The sequence below is a fragment of the Martes martes genome (assembly GCF_963455335.1).
Source record: "Martes martes genome assembly, contig: scaffold_135, whole genome shotgun sequence".
Lineage (NCBI taxonomy): Eukaryota > Metazoa > Chordata > Mammalia > Carnivora > Mustelidae > Martes > Martes martes.
The window spans coordinates 47,822-75,583 of record NW_027666442.1 but is presented as its reverse complement, the minus strand read 5'-3'; the positions used below and the strand labels follow the sequence as shown (position 1 = coordinate 75,583).

Here is a 27,762-nt window from a genome sequence, read left to right as displayed (position 1 = left end):
ACTTAGACCTTTCTCATGAAAGGTATCCTCTCACTGAATGCCCAAAATGGGGTCTAATGTAGGGTACTGAGGGTTGCCTGGGTGGCTTAGTTGGTTAAGTGACTGCCTTCAGCTTAGCTCATGATTCCTGGGTCCTGGGATAGAGCCCCACTTCAGGCTGTCTGCTAAGTGGGGAGTCTGCTACTTCCTCCGTCTCTGCCTCTTCCCCCACCCATGCTCTCTATTTCTCATTCTGTCTCAAATAAATAAGTCAATAAAATTGCTGGAATAAACGTTGCGGTTCAGGTGCCCCTTTGGATCAATATATTTTTATCTTTGGGGTAAATCCATAGTAGTGCAATTGCCGGGTCGTTGGGTAGCTCTATTTTCAGCTCTTTGAGGAACCACCCTACTGTTTTCCAGAGTGGCTGCACCAGCTTACATTCCCACCAACAGTGTAAGAGGGTTCTGCTTTCTCTGCATGCCTGACAACATCTGTTGTTTCCTGACTGGTTCATTTTAGCCATTCTGACAGGTGTGAGGTGATATCTCATTGTGCTTTTGTATTTATTTCCCTGATGCCAAGTGATGTTGAGCATTTTTTTCACGTCTGTTGCCCATTTGTGTGTCTTTTTTGGAGAAATGTCTGTTCATTTCTTCTACCCATTTCTTGACTGGATTGTTTGTTCTTTGGGCATTGAGTTTGATAAGTTCTTTATAGATTTTGGATACTAGCCCCTTATCTGATATGTCAATTGCAAATACCATTTTCCATTCTGTAGGTCATCTTTTAGTGTTGTCAGTTGCTTTCGTTGCTATGCAAAACCTCTTTATCTTGATGAAGTCTTTATTTCCCTTGCCTTTGGAGACGTGTCTAGCAAGAAGTTGTTTTGGCCAAAGTCAGAGAGAATACAACCTGTGTTCTGTTCTAGGATTTTGATGGGTTCCTGTCTCACATGTAGGTTTTATATCCATTTTGAATCTTATTTTTGTGTGCGGTGTAAGAAGATGGTCCAGTTTAATTCTTCTTGCTTGTGGCTGTCCAGTTTTCCCAACACCATTTATTGGAATGACTATCTTTTGTTCCATTGGACATTCTTTCCTGCTTTGTCCCAGATTAGTTGACCATAGCGTTGAGGGTCCATTTCTGGGCTCTCTATTCTGTTCCATGGATCTCTGTGTGTGTTTTTGTGCCAATACCATACTGTCTTGATGATGAGAGCTTTGTCATAGATCTTGAAGTCCGGAATTGTGATGCCACCAGCTTTGGTTTTCTTTTTCAACATTCCTTTGGCTATTTGAGGTCTTTCCTGGTTCCATACAAATCTTAGGATTATTTGTACCAGCTCTGAAAAAATGTTGATGGTATTTTGATAGGGATTGTGTTGAATGTATAGATTGCTCTGGGAAGCATAGACATTTTAACTGTATTTGTTCTTCCAATCCATGAGCATGGAAGGTTTTTCCCTTTCTTTGGGTCTTCCTCAGTTTCTCTCATAAGTGTTCTATAGTTTTCAGAGTGCTGATCCCTTGCCTCTTTGGTTGGGTTTATTCCTAGGTATCTTAATGGTTTTTGATGCAATTGTAAATGGGTTTGACTCCTTAATTTCTCTTTCTTCTATCTCATTGTTGGTGTATACAGATGCAACTGATTTCTGTGCATTGGTTTTATATCCTGCCACTTTGCTGAATTCCTGTAGGACTTCTAACAATTTTAGGGTGGAGTCTTTTGGGTTTTCCACGTAGAGTATCACATCATCTGCAAAGAGTGAGAGTTTGACTTCTTGCTAATTTAGATGCCTTTATATCTTTTTGTTGTCTGATTGCTGAGGCTAGGACTTCTAGTACTATGTTGAGCAACAGTGGTGGGAGTAGCTATCCCTGCCGTGTTCCTGACCCAGGGGGTAAAGCTTTCAGTTTTTCCCCATTGAAAATGATACTCACTGTGGGCTTTTATGATATTGAGGTATGTTCCCTCTATCCCTCCACCATGGAGAGTGTTAATCAAGAAGGGATGTTGTACTTTGTCAGATGGTTTTTCTGCATCTATTGAGAGTATCATATGGTTCTTGTCCTTTCTTTTATTAACGTATTGTGTCACACTGATTGATTTGCAGATGTTAAACCTCCCTTGCAGACCAGGAATAAATCCCACGTGGTCATGGTGAATAATCCTTTTAATGTACTGTTGGATCCTGTTGGCTAGTGTCTTGGTGAGAATTTTTGCATCTGTAGTCATCAGCAGTATTGGTCTGTAATTCTCCTTTTTGTGGAGTCTTTGTCTGGTTTTGGGATCAAGGTAATGCTGGCCTCATAGAGAGAGTTTGGAAGTTTTCCGTCCATTTTTATTTTTGGAGACAGCTTCAGAAGAATAGATGTTAATTCCTTTTTTCAATGTTTGGTCGAACTCTCCAGGGAAGCCATCTGGCCCTGGAGTTTTCTTTGTTGGGAGATTTTTGATGACTGCTTCAGTTTCCTTGCTGGTTATGGGTCTGTTCAAGTTTTTCTGTTACCATTTCTTCCAGGTTGCCTAATTTGTTGGCAAATAGCTGTTCATTATACATTCTTAAAATTGTTTGTGTTTCCTTGGTGTTGGTTGTGATCTCTCTTCTTTCATTCATGATTTTATTAATTTGGGTCCTTTCTCTTTTCTTTTTGCAAAGTCTGGCCGGGGGTTTATCGATCCTATTCCTTCTTTCAAAGAGCCAGCTCCTAGTTTTGTTGCTGTGTTCTACTGTACTTTCGGTTTCTATTTCATTGATTTCTGCTCTGGTCATTATTAATTCTCTTCTCCTGCTGGATTTAGGCTTTCTTTGCTGTTGTTTCTCCAGGTCCTTTAGGGGGAAGGTTAGGTGGTGTATTTAGGACCTTTCTTGTTTCTTGAGAAAGGCTTGTATTGCTCTATACTTCCCTCTTCGGGACTGCCTTGGCTGCATCCCAAAGATTTTGAAGGGTTGTGTTTTCATTTTCCTTTGTTTCCATGAATTCTTTTACTTGCTTGTTAATTTCCTGGTTGGCCCATTCATTCTTTAGTCGGATGCTCTTTAGCCTCCGTGTATTTGAGTTCTTCCCAAATTTCCTCTTGTGATCGAGTTCAAGTTTGAAGGGACTGTGGTCTGGAAATACGGAGGGAATGATCCCAAACTTTTGGTACCGGTTGAGACCTGATTTGTGACCCAGTATGTGATCTCTTCTGGAGAAAGTTCCATGTGCCCTGGAGAAGAATATGTATTCTGCGGCTTTGGGATAGAGTGCTCTGAATACATCTGTGAAGTCCATCTGGTCCAGTGTGTCATTCAAAGCCCTTGTGTCCTTGTTGATCTTCTGCTTAGATGACCTGTCCATTGCAGTGAGTGAAGTGTAAAAGTCCCCTACTATTTATTGTATCATGCTCGATGTGTTTCATTAATTTTGTTATTAGTTGGCTTATGTAATTGGCTGCTCCCATGTTAGAGGCATAAACCTTGACAATTGTTAGATCTTCTTTTTGGAGAGACCCTTTAATTATGACAGTGTCTTTCCAAATCTCTTACGATGGCCTTTGGCTCAAAATCTAATTTGTCTGATAGAAGGATTGCCACCCTGGTTTTCTTTTGATGTCCATTAGCATGGTAAATGGTTTTTCCACCCCCTCACTTTCAATCTGGAGGTGTCCTTGGGTCTAAAACGAGTCTCTTGCAGATAGCATATTGATGGGTCTTGCTTTTTTATCCAATGATACCCTATGTCTTTTGCTTGGGGAATGTGGCCCATTGACTTTCAGGGTAACTATCGAAAGATATGAATCGAGTGCCATTGTATTACCTGTAATGTCATTGTTTCTGTATATTGTCTCGGTTCCTTTCTAGTCTATCTCACTTTGGGGCTCTCTCTTTGCTTAAAGGATCCCCTTTAGTATTTCTTGCAGGGCTGGTTTGGTGGTCACAATTTTTTTAGTTTCTGTTTGTCCTGGAAATTCTTTATCTCCCCTTCTATTTTGAATGACAGCCTTGCTGAATAAAGTATTCCTGGCTGCATATTGTTCTGGTTTAGCACCCTGACTGTACCATGCCAGTCCTTTATGGCATGTCCTGAGCTGCTTTCTGGATTTTTCTCTTTGTCTCTGAAATTTGCAAGCTTCACTACTATATGTCGAGGTGTTGGCCTATTCTTATTGACGTTGAAGGGGGTTCTCTCTGCCTCTTGGATTTGAATGCCTTTTTCCTTCCCCGGATTACAGAGGTTCTCTGCTATAATTTCTCAGATATACCTTCTGCCACACCTCCTTTCCTCCTCTTCTGGGATTCCAGTTATTCTAATATTATTTTGCTTTATGGTATCACTTATGTCTTGAATTCTCCCCTCGTGATCCAATAATTGTTTATCTCTCTTTTTTCTCAACTTCTTTATTCTCCATCATTCTGTCTTCTATGTCACTACTTCTCCTTTCTGTGTCATTTATCCTAGCAGTTAGAGCCTCCAATTTCTAAAATTTGAAATAGTTAATATTTATTAGTTAATTACAGCTCAGTAAGTCTGTAAAAGATAAGTAGTGTTTTATTTCACCATTACCCATTATGTACGTGATGAAATTTTTAAAATTTCTATTCAATTAGCTGATACATGATATATCAGTTTCAGATATAGTGTTCAGTTAACCATCAGTTGTATATAATACCCAGTGCTCTACACATCACGTGCCCTCCTTCATGCCCATCACCCAATTACCCCACCCCATCCCACCTCCTCTTCAGCAAACATCTGTTTTTTTCCTATAGTTAAGAGTCTCTCGTGATTTGTCTCCCTCTTTGATTTCTTCTATTTAATGTTCCCTCCCTTCCCTTATGATTCTATGCACTGTTTCTTACATTCCCCATATGTATGAAACAATATGATAATTGTCTTTCTATGATTGACTTATTTATCTCAGTATAGTGCCCTCCGTTTCCATCCACATCAGTGTAAATGGTAAGAGTTCATCCTTTTTGATGGCTTCATAATATTCTATTGTATTTATATATACACCACATCTTCTTTATCCATTCATCTGTTGATGGACATTTGGGCTCTTTCCACAGTTTGGCTATTGTGGAGATTGCTTCTATAAACATTGGTGTCCAGGTGCCCCTTCAGATCAGTATGTTTGCATCTTTGGGGTAAATACCTTGCAGTAGAATTCCTAGGTCATATTTTTAACTTCTTGAGGAACTTCCAAATTGTTTCCGGAGGTAGAGCCTCCATTTTTTTTTTTTATTGCATCTCCTTAATAACCTTTTGATTTCAACTTGGTAATATTTTTGTTCTTCTATTTCTGCGGAAAGGGATTCTCCAGTGTCTTTTGTGCTTTGTTCAAGCCCAGCTAGTATTTTTATAGTTGTTATTCCAAACTCTAATTATGCCATCTTACTTATATCCATACTGATTAGGTCCCTGCCAGTCAGTAGTACCTCCTGTTCTCTTATTTCAGGTGAGTTTTTCCATCTAGTCATTCTGTCTAGAGAAGAATAGAAAATGAGAGAACAAAATACTAAAATAACAAAAACAACCCCAGAGAAATATAATCTTAAACCAATGAGAAGAGACCAGAAACCAAAATAAATAAATAAGTAAAAGAAAAATGTAAAAAGAGAGAGAATATAATCGGACAGGTGTTGAGAACAGAGCAATACACTAGATTCTGGGTATATTTTGGTCTGTTTGCTGGAGGGAACTACATCCCAAAATTGTAAAGAAAGAAGAAAATAACGTTAAACACTATGAAAGGATAGAATGTAACTATAAAAATTGAAATTAAAAAAGTTTAAAAAACCTGAGATGATAAAATGAGAAATTGGTTGAAATGGAAAAAGAAAAAGAAAATTAAACTTGAAAGGTTAAGGAGCCATGAGTCCTATATAGTATTTTCCCCCAGCACTAGAGTTTTTCAGTTCTCTGTGATTGGTTAAACTTGATTCTAGGGGGAAGTTGCTGCTGATTTTCTGGAGGAGGGGCCTGTTGAGCTTGAGCTGATTCTCAGAGGTATTTGCCCTGGTGGTATTGCACTGCCCTTGCGAGGGGGCCAGGCTAAGTAAGGGCTTCCAGATCCCTCTTTGTGGCTTTTGCAGTGCTTGAGAGGATTAGAATGAAAATGTGAGCCTCCCAGTGTCCAGCCCAGAGCTGAAAGCGGGCACCCTCCACTCTTCAGTGTGCCCTCACAGCAAAGCTGTCAATCACTCTTGTCTCCCTGGTTTCTGTATGCACTCTGTATACGCCCAGCCTTTGAGCATTTTTATTTCAGCCATGCAACCCCCTTTGGAGTTTCCAAACTTTGCAGTCTCCTGTGGCATGCATTCATGCCGCTCCTCCAGGGGGAGGGAGGGAGGTTTTGCCCTGGATTTTCTGTGTGTTGGGCCCCTGCTCTAAGAGCCGTTACCCAATGGGATGGGGTTTGTGGTTAATGGCAACACTGAGCTGAAAGCCCCCTCCTCTGCTCTTTGATTGCAGCTGGCTTCCCTGCTGAAACACCTGGGAACTCTCCCATACTCAGGCACCCCATTCTTTCTGTGACCTCGGGGATCCTGAGATCTGGCAGTTCTACCTAGGATTCCGACCTACTTCTCCACCTGAGTGCTTTTCAAGCAGGGATGTCCCTCACCAGATTGGACTTATAAAAGTTCCAGTTTGCACGCCACTGCTATATCACTTTCTGATAAGCGGTTTATGCCCCCCACCCCACCAAGAGTTTATCTTCCCATATATCATCTTGGATTCATTTCTCCACGCCACACCTCCTACCTTGCAGGACGTGGTCACTTTTCTATTTGTAGAATTATAACAGTTCTTTTCTTAGATCTCAGGTTGAGTTCACAGGTGTTCAGAATGATTTGAAACCTCTAGCTGAATTCCAGGGACTGGACAAAACTATGGTCCCCTATGGCTCTGCCATATTCCTCTTCTTCCAGAAATTTTGTATATTTAATAGACCAATATTAATTGTACTTTTTATCAGATTTATCTAAATAGCATTACATGTATTTCTTCTGTTACCTAAGATTAAAATAAGTAGGGATTTATTTTATTTATGTGATTATCTTTCTATTTAAGCAATCCCTAACTTAGTTTTATTCTCTAATAGTGGTTTTATATGAAATTTTTAAAATTAATTTCTTTTCAGTGTAACAGAATTCATTGTTTATGCACCACACCCAGTGCTCCATGCAATTTGTGCCCTCCATAATACCCACCACCTGGGTCCCCCAACCTCCCACCCCCCGCCCCTTCAAAACCATCGGATTGTTTTTCAGAGTCTGTAGTCTCTCATGGTTCATCTCCACTTCCAATTTCCCTCAACTCCCTTCTTCTCTTGAGAGTCAATTATCATATGGTTTCACTTATTTGTGGAGCACAACAACATGGAGGACATAATAGTGTTATTTTAAGTTCACACTTCATAAGCTATATATAATTCCTACAATAATGTCTTGTTTAACTTGAACATTATAAATAATATTTTACTTATTTCAGATGCAGCAGGAGTTGGAAAAAAATATAGCTAGAGGAGTAAAGGAAGGTATGCTGCCAAATTTCTGAATTAAGATGGTCATTGATTTCTGAAATAGACTATGAATGGTAAATGGCATTGCTTTCCATCGTTTGGATAATAGGTACTATGTAAAAATTTTTAATATATATCTAATAAAAATGTAAAACATAAACATAATGAGAAATATACTTATTCCTCATTTAGTCATTGTGTTTCAGACTTTAAAAAAAAATCTCCAAATGCCTATTTATCTGTTATTTCAAGCTGTAATCTTCCTTCACTTCTGCCATCCCTCTGGAACTGTCAACCTGAATATGTGGGCTTTCTCAAATCCTTGTTTCTGCTAATGATATGCCCCCCCCCCCAAAAAAAAAACAGTCTTGTCTTAGGTAATACTTAGTTAAGCAATTATAGTTCAAATAGCTGTCACTTGACAGGTGACATTTAAATCTTCAGTCATTGATTTTCTCATTGATTTACCTTTTGCCCTTGGGTAAAATTCCAAGCTCCGTACATGGAATAAAAACACCCAAATCAGTTTGGTTCTAGCCAGATTTTTCAAACTTTCTCTATCACTAACATTTACCCTACTCTGCTGCTTTGCTCTCGCACCTCTTCAGCGTCGACTACTTGCAATTCCACAAGTGTTGTTCCTCACTCTCTGTGTATGTTCTTTGTATATGCGTCTTCCCTCTACCTGGCACACTTCTTCCCTGTCCTTCAGGTATCAACTTACATATACCCTCCACCAAAAAGCAGACAATATTGATAGAAAACTAGGATTTTCCTTCTGTGTGTTCTTATGTTCAACTCTGAAAGTTGCCTGTTTGATTTTTCAGTCTGTCGTATATGATTGTTCACGGGTGGGCTCTGTTATCATCTTGTAATGAGGAAAACAGAAGCTCTGATATTTATCCACAATAGCAATTACCTCAGTGGGCAACCACGAGCAAAATACATTTAAAAGTAATCTTGTATTTTATATTGTAGTTGTATTAGATATTTTTCATTCTTCATAACACTCATAAGGCTTCAACTTTGTTTTTTTACTAACTTTTAGTTAAGAATGAAGTATTGTAGATAAAGACTAATTTTTTTCCTTTTCAGCTTATGCTGAATTTGAATCACACTCATCTATTGGGGCCACCTCTTTAGAATCTACTTTTGAAAGACATACAAGTTATGATGATGTACTGGAATCATACAGAGATTACTCACAGTTTCTGAAGAAAAAGTATAGCATCTGAAAGATAAATTGCAAAAAATTATTTACTGGATGTTTATATAACATTTTAATTGTTTCCTATTAAATGGATGATATGTAAAAATCTTCATTAAAGGAACATCTTTTTGGATCATGTGTGTAATGAAAGTTTATATAATATTTTAAGCTATGTTTCTTGGCAGCTAATTAACTTTTAAGCAGATTTTTTATGTGGAAATCAGCATTATGGGTTTTACATGCTCCAGGCTGCCCAAATACCAGCTTTCTAAACAGCACCCAACCAACCCAAGTTTTCATGAATACTTCAGTCATGTTAATTGATAACTTTTTGGTATTTCCCAATTTTTATTACTACATATGAACCTAGAGATTTAGACAGACATTATTTTGATATATTGCTGCTACGTTTATTGTCAATGTTTGCATGTATTCTAATTTTTATAGTGCCATAAAACCTATGTATGATTTTAGTTTTAAATACTGATTCTGGGGCACCTGGGTGGCTCAGTGGGTTGGGCCTCTGCCTTCAGCTCAGATCATGGTTTCATGATCCTGGGATCGAGCCCCACATCAGGCACTCTGCTCAGAGGGGAGCCTGCTTCCATCTCTCTCTCCATCTACCTCTCTGCCTACTTGTGATCTCTCTCTCTCTCTCTGTCAAATAAATAAATAAAATCTTTTCAAAAAATAAAATAAATCGATAAATAAATAAATACTGATTCATAGCTCTTCCCCCATGGTGAAATAAGATTTGCCTAAGGCTTTTCACCTTTTCTGTTTATTTTTTATTTACTTTTTGAGAACAGTCTTAACATTAGAAGAAAAAAAAAGAACTTTTACCCCAGAACCATTTGCAAGACAATTGTTAAATTATGCCTGATTCCCATGGCGTTTATATCCTACAAGTCAGTACATTCCACATAACTACGGTACAACCTTGACAATCAGACAATTAATTCTAATACAGTTGACTTTTGAATAATGCAGGGGTTAAGGGCACTGACCCTTTGGAGTCAAAAATATGTGAATAACTTTTGACTCCCCAAGAGTACTGTTGACCAGAAAACTTACTTGTACAAAAACAGTTAATTAACCTGTGTACTATATTTTTATGATAAAGTAAGCTAGAGAAAAGAAAATGTTATTAAAATCATAAGGAAGAGGGGGCACCTGGGTGGCTCTGTGGGTTAAAGCCTCTGCCTTTGACTCAGGTGATGTTTCCAGGGTCCTGGGATCGAGCCCCACATTGGGCTCTCTGCTCAGCAAGGAGCCTGCTTCCTCCTCTCTCTCTCTGCCTGCCTCTCTGCCTACTTGTGATCTCTCTCTTGCTCTCTGTCAAATAAATAAGTAAATAAATAAATAAAAATCTTTTAAAAAATCATAAGGGGGGTGCCTGGGTGGCTCAGTGGGTTAAACCTCTGCCTTCAGCTTAGGTCATGATCTCAGGGTCCTGGGATCGAGCCCCACATCGGGCTCTCTGCTCAGTGGGGAGCCTGCTTCTCCCTCTCTCTCTGCCTGCCTCTCTGCCTACTTGTGATCTATCAAATAAATAAATAAAATCTTTTAAAAAATCATAAGGAAGAGAAAATACACTTATAGTACTGTCATGCATTTATTGAAAAAATCTACATATAACTGCACCCATTCAAACCATGTCAACTATACATTCTTTTTTTTTTTTTTTAAGATTTCATTTATTTACTTGACACAGAGAGACAGTGAGAGCACAAGTGGGCAGAGTGGCAGGCAGAGAGAGATGGAGAAGCAAGCTCCTTGCTGAAAACAGACACTGATACAGAACACCATCCCAGGACCCTGGGATCATGACGTGAGCCCAAGGCAGCTGCTTAACCGACTGAGCCACCTAAGCACACTATACGTTCTATCATTTAATCATTTAGTCCTCATGCTCTTTTTAAGTTTTGTCACTTGTCTGTAATATCCTTTACAGCAAGAAAGTTCCTGTTCAGAGCCATGTATTTAATTCAGATGTTGTGTCTCTTAGTCTCTTTCAGTTTTGAACAGTTCCTTAGTCAGTCTTTCCTGGATTTTCATGACTTTTAATCTTTTGAATAGTTAATTCCAGTAATGTAGAATGTCTTTCAGTGCAGGTTTTTCTTATGTTTCCTTATGATAAAATTCAGATCAGGGATGCCTGGGTGGTTCAGGTCAATATCCCAGGGTTCTGGGATTGAGTCTCGCATTGGGCTCCGAGCTCATTGGGGAGCCTGTTTCTCCCTCTGCCTGCTGCTCCCCCTGCTTGTGTTTTCTCTCTCATAATACTGAGTTTTCCCAAACACAATTTTAATTGATTAACTCTCAATGTTTACAAAATTTCCTGTAAAGGTCTTGTGGATATTTTGTAGATTTATTCCCAGTTATTTGATACTTTTGATCCTACTATAAATATTATTTTAAAAAATCAATTTCATTTCCTGTTGCTAGGTTATAGAAATAAAATTATTTTGCATATGGAGCTTAGATTCACCTATCTTGCTAAACTATTTTATTATATTGTTTCTCCCAGTTCTGGAGGCTGGGAACTCCAAATTCCAGGCACTGGCAGATTCAGTGTCCAGTGAGGGCCTGCTTCCTGGTTCATAGAGGGTGGTCTTCCTCCTGTTTCTTCGTACTGCACAGGGCCATGGGAGCTCTCTCAGGACTCCTTTGTGAGGGTACTAATCCCATTCATGAGGGTTCAACCTTCATGAGTAATCACTTCCCAAAGTCTCCATCTCCAAATACAATTACATTGAACACTAGGATTTAACACACTAATTTGGGAGCTGGGGGGACAGAAATGTTCAGTCTATAGCAAGGCTGTTCCTTGTTCTTTGCCAGGTAGACCTCTCCACTGTGGCTTTTTACTTCACGAGGCCAATAAGAATTTCCCTGCAGAGAGGGCTCAGTCGTCTTTTAAGGATTTCACCTGCTTCAATCAGGCTTACATAGAATAATCTCTTTTTGATTAACTCGAAATGAACAATTAATTATACCTGCAAGGTTCCTTTACAGTTGCCAGGTTCTAATGGCTAGAGTCAAGTCACAGATCTTGGCTACACTTAAGGGAAAGGAGTATAAAAGGTGAGAACACCAAAGAGCATTTATTATAGGGTCACCTAGGGTCTTTATTTTACAATTATATTAACAGGTCTCTTATACTACTAGTTTTCTAAGTTTTATCATGGATGAATGTTGAATGAATGAATGTTTATTTTGCATATATTGAGATAATTTTTTTAATTTGTCAGTATGGTGAATTACATTATGTACTCATGTTAAGCCAACCTTGCATTTCTCAGGTAAACTGAATTAAGTTGTGATTTCATTCATTTGTTTCATACATTGCTACTATTGATATGCTAATATCATAGTGAGGATTTTCTTCTGTCCATGGATAATGTTAATACAAGGGATATTGAATACGTTTAACTCAATTTACTTGGCTTCAAACTTATGTGTATTGTTGCTTTGTGTTTTCTGTCTTGTATCTTTAAAAAATAATCGACATTTTTATAACTTTCATATCATACTCTCAATATGCATTTAAATTGAACTATATATCTAACTTTTTTCCTCTCTTCTTACATCTCCGAATTTCTGTTTGGGATTATTTTTCTTCTGTTTGTTTATGTACATACTTTAAAATTTTCATGAGTGAGAACTGCCAGGTAATAAACCTCTATTTTAAAATGTCTTTATTGGGCACCTGGATGGCTCGGTTGATTAAATGTCTGGCTTTGGCTCAGGTCATGATCCCAGGGTCCTGGGATCAAACCCCACTTCAGGCTCACTGCTCAGCCTGGAGTCTTCTTTCACTTTGTCTACCCCTCCCCACCACTTGTGTTCCCTCTTTCTCTCCTCTTCTCTGACTCTCTTACAAATGAATAAAAAATTTTTAAAAGTAAGTAAATGTCTTTATTTCCTATTACTCTTGATATACATTTTCACTGCATAGAGAGTCCTAGGTGAATAGTTATTTTCATTGATCATACAGAAAATGTCATTCCACTGTCCTTTGTCTTTCATAAATGCTCTTTAGAAATCAGGTGACTACCTGTTTCTCCCTTGAATATAATCTGTTCCCCACTCTGCTCCTTTTCCCCACAATTTTTGGTTACTTTAAAGATTTTAGTCATGGGGGGGGTAAACACCCTTTTTGTTTGTGTTTGTTTACTGCAGGTATACTCGTATGTGTCTAGATTTGGATGTCTTATTATTTATCTTAATAATGTTCCATAATTAGAATTGCATTTACAACAGCTCCAAAAACCACGATATACCTAGGAATAAACCTAACCAAAGAGGCAAAGGATCTGTACTCCAGAAACTACAGAACACTTATGAAAGAAATTGAGGAGATGAAATCACATCCCATACTCATGGATTGGAAGAATAAACATCCTTAAAATGTCTATGCTGCCCAGAGCACAATTTACACTTTCGATACAATCCCTATCAAAATACCATAGACATTTTTCCCAGAGCTAACACAAATAATTCTAAAACCTGTGTGGAACCAGAAAAGACCCCAAATAACCAAAGGAATGTTGAAAAAGAAAACCGAAACTGAGGCATCACAATGCCTGACTTCAAGCTATATTACAAAGCCATAGTCATCAAGACAGTATCGTATTGGCACAAAAACAGACACACAGATCAATGGAACAGAACAGAGAGCCCAGAAATGGACTCTACATTCCACTAATCTTCGACAAAGCAAGAAAGAACATCCAATGGAAAAAAGGTAGTTTCTTCAATAAATGTTGCTTGGAAAACTCTACAACCACATGCAGAAGAATGAAACTAGACCACTATCTTACACCATACACAAAGATAAAATGGATGAAAGACCTCAACATGAGAGGAAGCCATCAAAATCCTAGAGGAGAACATAGGCAGTAACCTCTTTGACACTGGCCACAACTTCTTTCAAGATGCCTCCTTAAAGGTAGAGGAAACAGAAGCAAAATGAACTTTTGGGACTTCCATCAATCTAAGTTTTTACACAGCAAAGGAAACAGTCAACAAAACTAAGAGGCGATCCACAGAAGAGAAGATATTTGCAAATGACATTTTGGATAAAGGGCTGATATCCTAGATCTATAAAGAACTTCTCAAATTCAACACCCAAAAAACAAACAATCCAGTCAAGAAATGGGCAGAAGACATGAACAGACACGTCTGCAAAGAAGACATCCACATGGTTAACAGACACATGAAAAAATATTCAACTTCACTAGCCATCAGGGAAATTCAAATTAACACCACAATGAGATGCCACCTTACACCGGTTAGAATGGCCAGAATTAACAAGATAGGAAACAAGTGTTGGTGAGGCTGTGGAGAAAGGGGTATCCTCTTGTGCTGTTGGTGGAAATGCAAGCTGGTACAGCCACTCTGGAAAACAGTGTGGAGTTTCCTCAAGACGTTAAAAGTAGAGCTACCCTATGACCCAGAAATTGCACTATTAGGTCTTTACCCCAAAGATAAGGATGTAGTAAAAAGAAGGAGCACAGCACCCCGATGTTCATAGCTGCAATGTCCATAAGAGCCAAACAGTGGAAGGAACCGAGATGCCCTTCAAGAGATGAATGGATAAAGATGATGTGGTTTATATATACAATGGAATATTACTCAGCCATCAGAAAGGATGAATACCCACCATTGCATTGACATGGATGGAGCTGGAGGGGATTGTGCTAAGTGAAATCAGTCAGGCAGAGAAAGACAATTACCATATGGTTTCACTCATATGTGGAACATAAAGAATAGAGTTGAGGTCCACAGGGAATGGAGGGAAAATGGAATGGGATGAAATCAGAGAGGGAGACAAACCATGAGAGACTCTGGACTCCAGGAAACAAACAAGGGAGTAACTGGGTGTTGGGTATTAAGGCGGGCACGTGTTGGGATGAGCACTGGGTGTTATATGCAACTACTAAATCATTGACCACTACAACAAAAACTTATGATGTACTATATCCTGTCTAACTACATAATAAATTTCACTTGGCTTCTATGATTTGGTATCTCAAAACATATTCAGGCTTTCTTATCTAAACTTCATATCTCTTAACCTCTTTTTCTTGTTTCCATGGTTGTTTTTTGGTCTCTCTCCTTATATTTTCAATTATTTCTTCTCTTTTCCTAGTTAATTGTCACCTCTGCCATATCCAGTCTGCTGTCTGACCTAGCCATAGGAATTTAAATTGGGGTAATTGCATTTTTAAATACATTTTCTTTGGGTCTTTAAAAAATGTATTAAAATAATTAGTTTTTCATTATTTGAGAATATGGGTTTTTTTATTCATTAACTGAGGGTTTTCTTTTTTTTTAAGATTTTATATATTTATTTGACAGAGAGAGACACAGTGAGAGAGGGAACACAAGCAGGGGGAGTGGGAGAAGGAGAAGCGGGCTTCCCACAGAGTGGGGAGCCCGATGCGGGACTTGATCCCAGGACCCTGGGATCATGACCTGAGCTGAAGGCAGATGCTCAATGACTGAGCCACCCAGGCGCCTGAGGATCTGCTTTTAAAAAGAAATAAAGGTTAAGGCTAGGGACCACTAATCAGACAATGGGAATGACTACATTTTTGTTCTTTTTAAAAAAATGTTTAGCTGTAAAATGTACAATGTGAAAGCCAGACAGACACCCCACTAAAAAGGAGAACTACAGGCCAGTGTCTCTGATGAACATGACTAGCAAATCAAATTGAATAATACATTAAAAGAAGTATTCACCGTGATCAAGTGGGTTTTATTCCTATGTTGCAGGAGTGGTTCAATATTCACAAATCAATGTGATACACCACATTAATAAAAGGATAAGAACCATATGATCCTCTAAATGGAGGCAGAAAAAACACTTGACAAAATACAGCATCTGTTCTTTTTTTTTTTTTTGAAGATTTTATTTATTTGACAGAGAGAGAACACAAGTAGGCAGAGAGGCAGGCAGAGAGAAAGAGAGGAGGAAGCAGGCTCCCTGCCTAGCAGAGAGCCCGATGCGGGACTCGATCCCAGGACCCTGAAATCATGACCTCATGATTTCATGAAATCATGAGCAGAAGGCAGAGGCTTAACCCACTGAGCCACCCAGGCGTCCCTACAGCATCTGTTCTTGATAAAAACCCACAATGAAGTAGAGATAGATGGAACCTACCACAATGTCATAAAAGTTGTATAAGAAAAACCCACAGGTAATATCATCCTGAACTGGGAAAAACTGAGAGCTTTCCCCCTATGGTCAGGAACAAAATGGATATCCACTCTCACCATTACTATTACTATTACTATTTAACATAGTACTGGCAGTCTTAGCCTCAGCAATCAGACAACAAAAAGAAATAAAATGCATCCAAATTGTCAAGGAAGAAATCAAGCTTTCACTCTTTGCAGATGACATGATACTCTATGTAGAAAACCTGAAAGGCTGCACCAAAAACATTGTTAGAACTAACACATGAATTCAGCAAAGTCATAGGACATAAAATCAATATACATAAATCTGTTGTATTTCTATACACCAATAATGAAGCAGCAGAAAAAGAAATCAAGGAACTGATACCACTTGCAATTGCATAAAATGTAATTAGATACTTAGGAATGAACCTAAACAAAGAGGTAAAAGGTCTGTATTCAGAAAACTACAGAACACTTATGAAAGAAATTGAAGAAGACAAAAAGAATTGGAAAAACATTCCACGCTCGTGGATTGGAACAAATGTTGTTAAAATGTCTATGCTACTAAAGCAACCTACACATTTAACCCAATTCCTATCAAAATACCACCGGTGTTTTTCACAGAACTAGAACAAACAATCCTAAAATGCATATGAAACCACAAAAGACCTTGAGTAGCCAAAGCACTCCTGAACAAGGAAAAGCAAAGGTGGAGGCATCGTGATCCTAGATATCAAGCTATATTACAGAACTGTAGTCATCAAGACCGTATCCTACCGGCACAAAAACAGATATGTAGATAATTGGAACAGAAGAGAAAACCCGGAAATGAATCCACAACTACGTGGTCAACTAAGCTTTAATAATGCAGGAAAGAATATCCAATGGATATTCAACAAATGGTTTGGAAAAACTGGATAACATAATGCAGAAGAATGAAACTGGAGCACTTTCTTACACCGTACATAAAAGTTAATTCAAAATGGTTGAAGGACTGAAATGTGAAATAGGAAACCATCAAACTCCTGGAGGAGAACATAGGCAGGAACCTCTTCGATCTTGACAAGAGCAGCTTCTTACTAGACACATCACCAGAGGCAAGATAAACAAAACCAAAAATGAACTATTGGGACTTCATCAAGATAAGAAGCTTGTGCACAGTGAAGGAAACAACAAAAGTAAAAGGCAGTCTATGGAATGGGAGAAGATATTTGCAAATGGCATATCTGATAAAGGGTTAGTATCCAGAATCTATAAGGAACTTACCAAAGTCAACACCCAGAAAACAAATAATCCAGTTAAGAAATGGGAGGAAGATATGAATAGACACCTTTACAAAGAAGACATCCGGATGGCTAACAGACACATGAAAAGATATTCAACATCATTCATCATCAGGGAAATGCAAATCAAAACCACAATGAGATACCACCTCATGCCTGCCAGAATGGCTAAAATTAACAATGGACAAAATAACAGGTGTTGGCAAGGATGTGGAGAAAGAGGAACCCCCTTGCACTTTTGGTGGGAATGAAAACTGGTGCAGCTACTCTGGAAACCAGTACGGAGTTTCCTCAGAAAGTTAAAAATAGAACTACCCTATGATCCAGCAATTGTACTACTTGTTATTTACCCAAAGATACAAAACTACAGATTCAAAGAGGTATAGTTCCCCTGATGTTTATAGCAGCTTTATCAACAATAGGCAAACTATGGAAAGAACCCAAATGTCCATCGACATGATGAATGGATAAAGAAGATGTAGTATATATGTACAATGGAATATTACTCAGCCATTAAAAAGAATAAAATCTTACCTTTTGCACGGATGTGGATGGAACTAGAGTGTATTATGCTCAGCCAAATAAGTCAGTCAGAAAAAGACAAATACCAGATCATTTCACTCATATGTGGAATTTAGGAAACAAAACAGATGAACATATGGGAGGGGAAAGAAGAGAGGGAACCAAACCATAAGAGACTCTTTTTTTTTTTTTTTAAGATTTTATTTCTTTCTTTGGGAGAGAGAGACAGAACATGAGCAGGGGGGAGGAGGGAGAGGGACAAGGAGAAGCAGGCTCCCCGCTGGGCAGGGAGCCCAATGTGGGGCTCCATCCCAGGACCCTGAGATCATGATTGGAGCTGAAGGCAGTTGCTTAAACGACAGCCACCCAGGTGCACCTCGAACCATAAGAGACTCTTAACTATAAAGAACAAACACAGTGGTGATGGAGGGAGGTGCGTAGGGGATGGGCTAGATGGATGGTGGGTATTAAAGAGAGCACTTGTTGTGATGAGCACTGGGTGTTTTAGGTAAGTGATAAATCACTGAATTCTACTCCTGAAATCAATATTTCACTGCATGTTAACTAACTAGAATTCAAAAAAAAAAAAAAAAAACCTCTAAAAAAAAGTGTGCAGTGTGACGGGTTGATATATGTATACATTGTGAAAGGATTCTCAAAATCTAGTTAATTAATGCATTCTGCCCCCCACATATTTATTTATTTATTTATTTAGTGAGAACAGTTGTTTTAGTTTCTTAGCAAATTTCAATTATACAACACAGAATTATCAACTATAGTCACCATGTTACACATTAGATCTTCAAACCATATTCATGTTATAACTAAAAGCTTATGTCCTTCTCTCAACCTCTACACATTTTCCCCACTCTCTAGCCTCTGAAACCACCATTCTGCTCTGTTTATATGAGTTCAACTTAAAAAAAAAACTTTTGTAGATTCCACATATACATGGTAACATGCAGTATTTATCTTTCTCTTGCTTGCTTTATTTAGCATAATGCCTTCTGAGTCCGTTCGTGTTCTTGCAAATGGTAGGATTTCCTTACTTCAAAGGCTAATTTACATATATATATGTGTGTGTGTGTATATATACACACACATATATATGTGTATATATATATACACACACACACATATATATATATTTTATTTTTATTTTTATTTTTTTTTTTTTTACTTTATCCACTCATCCATCAATGAAAACTGGCTTTTTCCTGTACCTTGGCTGTTGTGAACACTGCTGGGAGCATAGGAGGATAGATATCTTTTTGAGATAATTTCATTTTCTTTGGATACATATACCAGATGTGGGATTCATGGATCCTATGGTAGTTCTATTTTTTTTTTTTTAAAGATTTTATTTATTTATTTGTCAGAGAGAGAGAGAGAGAGTGAGCACAGGCAGACAGAGTGGCAGAGGGAGAAGCAGGCTCCCCGCGGAGCAAGGAGCCGGATGTGGGACTCGATCCCAGGACGCTGGGATCATGACCTGAGCCAAAGGCAGCTGCCTAACCAACTGAGCCACCCAGGCGTCCCGGTAGTTCTATTTTTAACTTCTTGAGGAACCTCCGTACGGTTTTCAGTGGTACCTGTACCAGTTTACATTCTCACCAAGAGTATATTAGGGTTCCTTTCCTCCACATTCTCAGCAGCATTTGGTACTTCTTGGGGTTTGTTTTTTTTTTTTTTTTTTCATTTGGTACTAGACATTCTAAGAAGTATAAAGTTATTTCTCACTATAGTTTTGATTTCGTTGCTCTGGTGATAAGTGATGTTGAACACATTTTCATGGATGTGTTTTTATGTCTTGGAAAAATGTTCAGGTCTTTTGACCATATTTCAATTAGGTTATCTAGCTATCTATTGAATTGCATGAGTTCCTTGTATATTTTAGATATTAATGACTTATTGATTATGGTTTGGAAATATGTTTTCCCCATTTCATAGGTTGCCTTTAAAAAAAAAAATGTAATCACCCAGTGCTCATCACAAGGGCCCTCTTAAATTCCCATCACCGATTTCACCCATCTCCCCACCCACCTCCCTTCTGGAAACCATCAGTTTCTTTACTCTAGTTAAGAGTCTGTTTCTTGGTTTGTCTGTCTCTCTTTTTTCCCCTCTTTGTTCATTTGTTTTATTTCTTAAGTCCAAATATGAGTAAAATCATATGGCATTTGTCTTTCTCTGACTGACTTATTTCACTTAGCTTTATGCTCTAGTTTTTTTGGTTTTGTTTTGTTTTACATATGATGTATTATTTGCTTCAGGGGTACAGGTCTGTGAATCATCAGTCTTACGTGATTCACAGCACTCACCATAGCACATGCCCTCCCCAATGTCCATAACCAAGCTACCCTATCCCTCCCCTCCATCCACCAGCAACCCTCAGTTTGTTTCCTGAGACTAAGAGTCTCTTATGGTTTGTCTCCCTCCCAATCCCATCTTGTTTCTTTTTTTCCCTTCCTACCCACCATGAGCCCCTGCCCTGCCTCTCAAATTCCTCATATCAGATAGATCATATAATAATTGTCTTTCTCTGGTGGGCTAATTTTGCTTAACATAATACTCTCTAGTTCCATCTCCATCATCATAAATGGCAGGATTTTGGGCTTTTGATGGTTGCATAATATTCCAGTGTATATACCTCATCTTCTTTATCCATTCATCTGTTGATGGACATCTAGTCTCTTCCTGTAGTTTGGCTATTTTGGATATTGCTGCTATAAACATTTGGGTGCATGTGCCCCTTCAGATCACTGCACTTATACCTTTAGGGTAAATACCCAGTAGTGTGATTGCTGGGTCATAGGATAGCTCTATTTTCAACTTTTTGAGGAACCTCCCTGCTGTTTTCCAGAGTGGTTGCACCAGCTCGCATTCCCACCAACAGTGTAGGAGGGTTCTCCTTTCTCCACATCCTCGCCGACAGCTGTCATTTCTTGACTCATTAATTTTAGCCATTCTGACTGGTGTGAGGTGGTATCTCATTGTGGTTTTGATTTGTATTTCCCTGATGCTGAGCGATTAAAAAAAAAGAATTGATAAGATAAGTTGGTTGAAAAAAAAAAGAGGAAAGAATGTGAGCAGGCTGGAGACTGAAACAAAGCCATGCACAGGATTTAAGGTATATTTTGATCTGTTAGAAGAAACTGTATCCCAGAAGAAAGAAAAGCCTATATGTATACAAAAAGTAAGGTTAAATACAATGAAGGGATAGACTATAACAATGAAAATTTAAAAAAAATTTTTTTAAAGGTATTGATAAGTTAAAATAGTTTTAAAAGTTTAAAATAGGAAAGAGGAAAAATTTTAAAAACCGAATAAGAAAAAAATAAAATTAAAAATATTTAACTTTGAAAGACTAAAGAATCATGGGGGGAAAGCCATGAATTCTTCGTGTTGTATTCCTTAGCTCTGGAGTTCTGCAGTTCTCACTGATCTGTTAATGTGGCCTCGGCTGGATGTTCTTGCTGATCTTCTGGGGGAGGGGCCTGTGTGATTCTCAAATGTCTTTGCCCGAGGCGGAATTGCACTGCCTTTGCCAGGGGCCAGGCTGAGTAATCTGCACAGTTTTGTTCTCGGGAGATTTTGTTCCCTGAATGCTTTCTGTAGAGCTTTGGAGGACGGGAATAATGATGCCGGTCTCCCAATCTCTGGCTGGAGGAGCCACGAGCTCAGGGCCCCACTCCTCAGTGCGCCCTGAGAGAAAAGCATCAATCTCTCCCGTCTCCCTGGTCTCTGGCCACACTCCAAGTTCACCCAGCCCGTGTCTGAGTGTTTCTATCTCTGGTGCAGGGCCCTGTTTGGAGTCTCCAAGCCCAGCAGATTCCTGCCATCCTGTTCTTCCCGGAAGAGGAAGGTGAGTCTCCCCGGATCAGCCACTTGTGTGGTCCCTGCTCTTTGAGATCACGGTTGAAGGTAACCCCGAGCTGAGAGCCCCTCCTCGGCTCCATCTCTGCTGCCATCTTCCCTGCTCTGAAACCTGGGAGCTCTGCCACACTCAGACACCCCTGGTCTTTCTGTAACCACACTGTTCCCGCGAGGGCTCTAACCCCTGCTTAGCCTCTGGAGAGAGGTCCCTCAGTGGAGTCGACTTCTAAAAGTTCTGATTTTGTGCTCTGCTTCTCCACCACTTCCTGGGAGCCAGCCCCTTCCCCCACAGTCTATCTTCCTGTGCATCACCTCGGATTCACTTCTCCATACATCCTACCTTCCAGAAAGTGGTTGCTCTTCTGTTCCTAGAATTGTTGCTCTTCTCTTCGATCTCCTGTTGAGTTTGTAGGTGTTCAGAATGGTTTGATAACTATCTAGCTGAACTCCTGGGACCCGATGATAATTAGGTCTCCTCCTCCTCTGCCATCTTGCTCCTTCTCCCTCTATACACCCTTATTCTCTCTAGTTTTAACCATGTTTGTTCTTTTTTTTTATGGCTGAAAAATATTCCATTTTATATATACCACATCTTCTTTATCCATTCATCTCTCAATGGTCACTTGGGTTGCTTCCATATCTCGGCTATTGTTTAAGTAATTCTGCAGTAAATATAGGGGTGCGTGGATCCCTTTGAATTAGTGTTTTTGTAATCTTTGGTTAAAAACTCAGTAGAGCAAAACCAAAAACAAGAACAACCCCGCCACCCCCCCCAAAAAAAACCCCAGTAGCGCAATTACTAGATTGTCGGGTATTTCTATTTTTAACTTTTTTAGGAACTTCCATAGTGTTTTCCACAGTGGCTGTACCAGTTTGCATTCCCACCACCAACATTGCAAGAGTTCCTTTTTTTCCACATCCTCACCACTCCTGATATCTGGTGTTTTTTTATTTGAGCCATTCTGACAGGTATGAGGTGATATCTTATTGTAGTTTTGATTTGCATTTCCCTGATGATATATGATAATGAGCATCTTTTCAAATGTGTGTGTTGACCATCTGTAAGTCTTCTTTGGAAAAATGTCTGTGTCTTCTGCACATTTTAAAATTGGATTATTCATTTTGTGCGTGTTCAGCTTTATAAGTTCTTTATAGATTTTGGATTCTAACCCTTTATTAGGTATGTCAACCCTTTATCAGGTGTGTTATTTGTAAATTTCTCCTATTCCATAGTTTACCATTTAGTTTTGTTGATTGTTTCTGTCACTGCACAGATGCTTTTTATTTTGATGTAGTTCCCACAGTTTATTTTTGCTTTTGTTTCCCTTCTTTCAGGGACCTATCCAGAAAAAAAATTGCTATAGCCAATGCCAGAGGAACTATTGTCTTTGCTCTTTTCTATGATTTTTGTGGTTTTCGGTCTCACATTTAGGTCTTTAATCCATTTTGAATTTGAATTTATTTTTGTGTATGTTGAAAGAAAGTAGTCTAATTTCATTCTTTTGCATGTTGCTGTCAGTTTTCCCAACACCATTTGTTGAAAGAACTTTTCCCCATTGGATATTCTTTCCTGATTTGTCAGAGATAATTTAATTGGCCATACAATTGTGGGTTTATGTCTGTGTTTTCTACTCTGTTCAGTTGATCTCTGTGTCTATTTTTGTGCCAGTACCATACTGTTTGGATTACTACAGCTTTGTAATATAACTTGCATTTCAGAATTGTGATGCCTCCAGATTTGCTTTTCTTTTTCAAGATTGCTTTAGCTCTTTGAGGTCTTTTGTGATCCCATACGAATTTTAAACCTGTTTGTTCTGGTTCTGTGAAAAATACTATTGTTTTTTGATAGGATTGTGTTAAATGTGTAGATTGTTTTGGATATCAAAGGCATTTTTTTTTCAAAGGCATTTTTAACAATATTTATTCTTCTAATCCATGAGTATGGGATGTCTTTCCATTTCTTTGTGTCATTTTCAGTTTGTTTCTTCAGTTTTTTATAGTTTTCAGAGTACAGACCTTTCATCTCTTTGGTTTATTTCTAGGTATCTTCTTATTTTCGTTGTACTTGTAAAAGGGATTGTTTTTTAAATTTCTCTTTCTGTTGATTCATTTTTGGTATGTAGAGATACAACAGATTTTTGTGCATTAATTTTGTATCCTGCAACTTTACTGAGTTTGTTTATCAGTGCTAGCAGTTTTGTGGGGAGTCTTTTTGGTTTTCTATATATAGTATCATGTCATCTCCAAATAGTGAATGTTTTACTTCTCCCTTACCAATTTGGATACCTTTTATATGTTTTTGTTGTCTGATTGCTGTAGATAGAACTTCCAGTAATATGTGGAATAAAGGTGGTGAATGGACATCCTTGTCTTGTTTCATAGCTTGCCTTTTGCTTTTATTGTGGTTTTCTGTGCTGCATAGAGCATTTTCTTTTTTAATTTTTTAGACAAGATTTTATTTTTAAGTAATCTCTATGCCCAAAATGGGGCTCAAACCTACAACCCCAAGATCAAGAGTTGCATGCTCTACTGACCAAGCCAGCAAGACACCCTTGCACAGAGTTTTTTAGTGTGATGCCATCCCATACATATATTTTTCATTTGTTGCCTTTGCTTTTAGTATCCAAAAAAAAAAAAAAAAGAAAAGAAAAGAAAAGAAAAGAAAAGAAAAAAAAAAGAAAGAAAGAAAGAAAAAGAAAAAGTCATTGCCAAGACATTAAGGAGCTTACCTCTAATATTTTCTTCCTCAAATTTTGTTGTTTCAGGTCTTACCTTCAAGTCTTCAATACTTTTTGAGTTGATTTTTGTGAATGATGAAATGAGTCTAATTTCATTCTTTTGCATATGGATATCCAGTTTTCCCAGTATCATTTATTGAAGAGACTATTTTTCCCTATTGTATATTCTTGATGTTTTGTCAAAAGTTAGTTGACTCTAAGTGTATGGGTTTATTTCTGGGATCTCTTTTCTGTTCCATTTAAATGCCCGTTTTTATGACAATACTGCACTGTGTGATTACTATAGCTCTATTACTACACATAGTTTAAAATCAGAAAGTATGATGTCTCCAGCTTTGTTCTTTCTCAAGATTGCTTTGGCTATTCAATATTTTCATCTCCTTAGTTAAATATATTTCTAAGTATTTTATTATGCTGGATGTTATTATAAATGGGATTTTAAATTTCTTTTTCAGATCATTTGTTGTTATTGTATAGAAACACTACTGTTATCAGTATGTTGATATTGTATCCTGCAACTTTCCCGAATTTGTTAGTTACATCTAACAGTTTTTTTTGGTGGAATGTTTAGGATTTTCTATATATAAAATCATGTCATCTGCAAATAGACAGAACTTACTTTTTCCTTTCTGATTCAGAAAACTTTTTTTTTTTTTCCTTGCCTGATTGCACTGAGTTGGTGTGGTGAGAGTGGGCATCCTTGTCTTGTTCCTGATCTTAGAGAAAAAGCTGTCAAGCTTTCCTCATTGAATATGATATATGGGTGCTTATCCCATATGGCTTTTATTATTATGTTGAGGTATGTTTCTTTATCTAATTTGTTGAGGGTATTTATCAGGAATGGATGTTGAATTGTGTCAATTGCTTTTTATGCATCTACTGAGATTATCATATGATTTTTATCTTTTATTCTATTAAAGATGTTATTGATTACCTATTCTTATTATTATTATGTTTTTAATTGATTTGTATGTATTGAACCATCCCTGTATCACAAGGATGAATCCTGCCTGATCATAGTGTATGGTACTTTTATTGTGATTTGAATTTGGTTTGCTAATATTTATTGAGAATTTTTCATCTATGTTCAGAGAGGATATTGGTCTGTGGTTTTTTGGTTTCGTTGTTTTGTTTTGTTTTTCCTTGTAGTGTCCTTATCTGGCTTTGGTATCAGGACAATGCTGGCCATGTAAAATGAATTTGGGAGTGTTCCTTCCTTTTCAATTTATTGGACGAGTTTGATAAGGATTGTTGTTAATGTTTCTTTAATGTTTAGTAGAATTCAACGAATATAATTATCTGGTCCTGGTCTTCTTGTCATTGAGAGGTTCTTGATTAATGATTCAATGTCTTTACTCATTATTTGTCTGTTCGTATTTTCTGTTTCTTCATGATTCAGTCTTTATAGGTTATATGTTTCTACGAATTTATATATTTCTTTTTGGTTTCCAATTATTGCCATATAATGGTTCACAGTAATCTTTTATGATATTTGTATAGTTGTGGTGTCAGTTGTGTCTCCTTTTTCATTTCTGATTTTATTTAATTGTTTTTTTCTCGTTGAGTAGAGTTAACACAATGATATAGGAGAAATTACTGCCTGTGTTCTTTCTAGGATTTTTATGGTTTCAGGTCTCATATCTAGGACTTTAAGCCATTCTGAGTTTATTTTTGTGTATGGCTTTAGAAAGTGGTCCATTTTTATTCTTTTATATAGCTGTTCTGTTTTCCTATATCATTTATTAAAGAGATTGTCTTTTCCCCATTTTGTAGTCTTGCCTCCTTTGTCATAGGTTAGTTGACTAATGAGTATTGGTCTATTTCGGAGCTCTCTTCTGTTCCACTGATCTGTGTGTCTATTTTTGTGACAGTACCATAATGTTTGATTATGGAAATCTGGAATGGTGATATCTCCAGCTCTGTTTTTCTTTCTCAAAATGACTATGTCTATTTGAGGTAATTTGTGACCAAGAGAAAAAGAGAAAGGACCCAAATAAACAAAACCAGAAATGGAAGAAGAGAAGTAACAATAGATACCACAGAAATAGAAAGTATTATAAGAGAATACTGTGAAAAAATATATGCCAACAAATTGGACAAACCAGAAGAAATGGATAAAATCCTAGGAACATATTATCTTCCAAAACTGAATCAGGAAGAAATAGAAAATCATTTCTGATTTTATTTATTTGAGTCTTCTTCTCTTTCAGTCTTAGTGTAGCCAAAGTTTTGTTTAGTTTTTTATTTTTATTTTATTTTTATTTATTTGACAGAGAGAGATCACAAGCAGACAGAGGGGCAGGCAGAGAGCTGGGCTGGGGGAGCAGGCTCCCTGCCAAGCAGAGAGCCTGATGCAGGGCTCGATCCCAGGACCCTGGGATCATGATCTGAGCAGAAGGCAGAGGCTTAACCCTCTGAGCTACCCAGTCACCCCTGGTTTAGTTTTGTTAATCTTCTCTATTATTTTTCTGGTCTCTGTTTTATTATTTCTGCTCTGGTATTTATTATTGCCCATTTTACCCCAAAATTTATTCATTTGTTGATTTTCTGTCTGGATGGTTTATCTACTATGGAAAATAGGGTATTAAAGTCTTCCACTCTTATGGTTTTGTCTGTTTCTCTCTTCAGACTTTTTTTTGAAAACTTATGTATTTTAGAGAGAGAGCATGGGGTAGGGGCAAAGGCAGAGGGGACAGGGAGTCTTTTTTTTTTTTTAATAAACATATAATGTATTATTAGCCCCAGGGGTACAGGTCTGTGAATCTCCAGGCTTACACACTTCACAGCATTCACCATAGCACATACCCTCCCCAATGTCCATAACCCCACCACCCTCTCCCTACCCCCTCCCTCTAGCCCCCTCAGTTTGTTTTGTGACATTAAGAGTCTCTTATGGTTTGTCTCCCTCCAGATCCCATCTTGTTTCATTTACTCTTTTCCTACCACCCAAGCCCCCCATGTTGCATCTCCATTTCCTCATATCAGGGAGATCATATGATAGTTGTCTTTCTCCGATTGACTTATTTTGCTAAGCATAATACCCTCTAGTTCCATCCACATCGTCACAAATGGCAAGATTTCATTTCTTTTGATGGCTGCATAGTAGTCCATTGTGTGTATATATATATATATATATATATATATATATATATATATGTATATATATATACTACATCTTCTTTATCCATTCATCTGTGGATGGACATCTAGGTTCTTTCCATCGTTTGGCTATTGTGGATATTGCTGCTATAAACATTCGGGTGCATGTGCCCCTCCGATCACTACCTTTGTATCTTGGGGGTAAATACCCAGTAGTGCAATTGCTGGGTCGTAAGGTAGCTCTATTTTTAACTTTTTGAGGAACCTCCATGCTGTTTTCCAGAGTGGTTGCACCAGCTTGCATTCCCACCAACAGTGTAGGAGGGTTCCCCTTTTTCCGCATCCTCACCAGCA

The 27,762-nt window shown here is 38.0% G+C and overlaps 1 protein-coding gene across 10 annotated transcripts in view; it reads left to right on the top strand.

Annotated features, from left to right (window-relative positions):
- The window catches only part of LOC308338017 (ankyrin repeat domain-containing protein 26-like), a 140,450-nt gene that overhangs the window by 86,080 nt on the left and 26,608 nt on the right, over nucleotides 1-27,762 (top strand). For 3 of the 10 annotated variants that reach the window (XM_080831572.1, XM_080831578.1, XM_080831576.1), the window contains exon 21: nucleotides 8,588-8,833. The exons of 1 other annotated variant lie outside the window; for it this stretch is intronic. In XM_080831572.1, the coding sequence (XP_080687698.1) occupies nucleotides 8,588-8,635 (48 nt within the window). In that variant the 3' untranslated portion in view covers nucleotides 8,636-8,833. Of the gene's footprint in view, nucleotides 1-7,461; nucleotides 7,602-8,587; nucleotides 8,834-21,496; nucleotides 21,561-27,762 lie in introns of those variants that run through there. 6 more of the 10 variants (XM_080831577.1, XM_080831574.1, XR_013966355.1 and 3 more) reach the window with 4 other exon arrangements.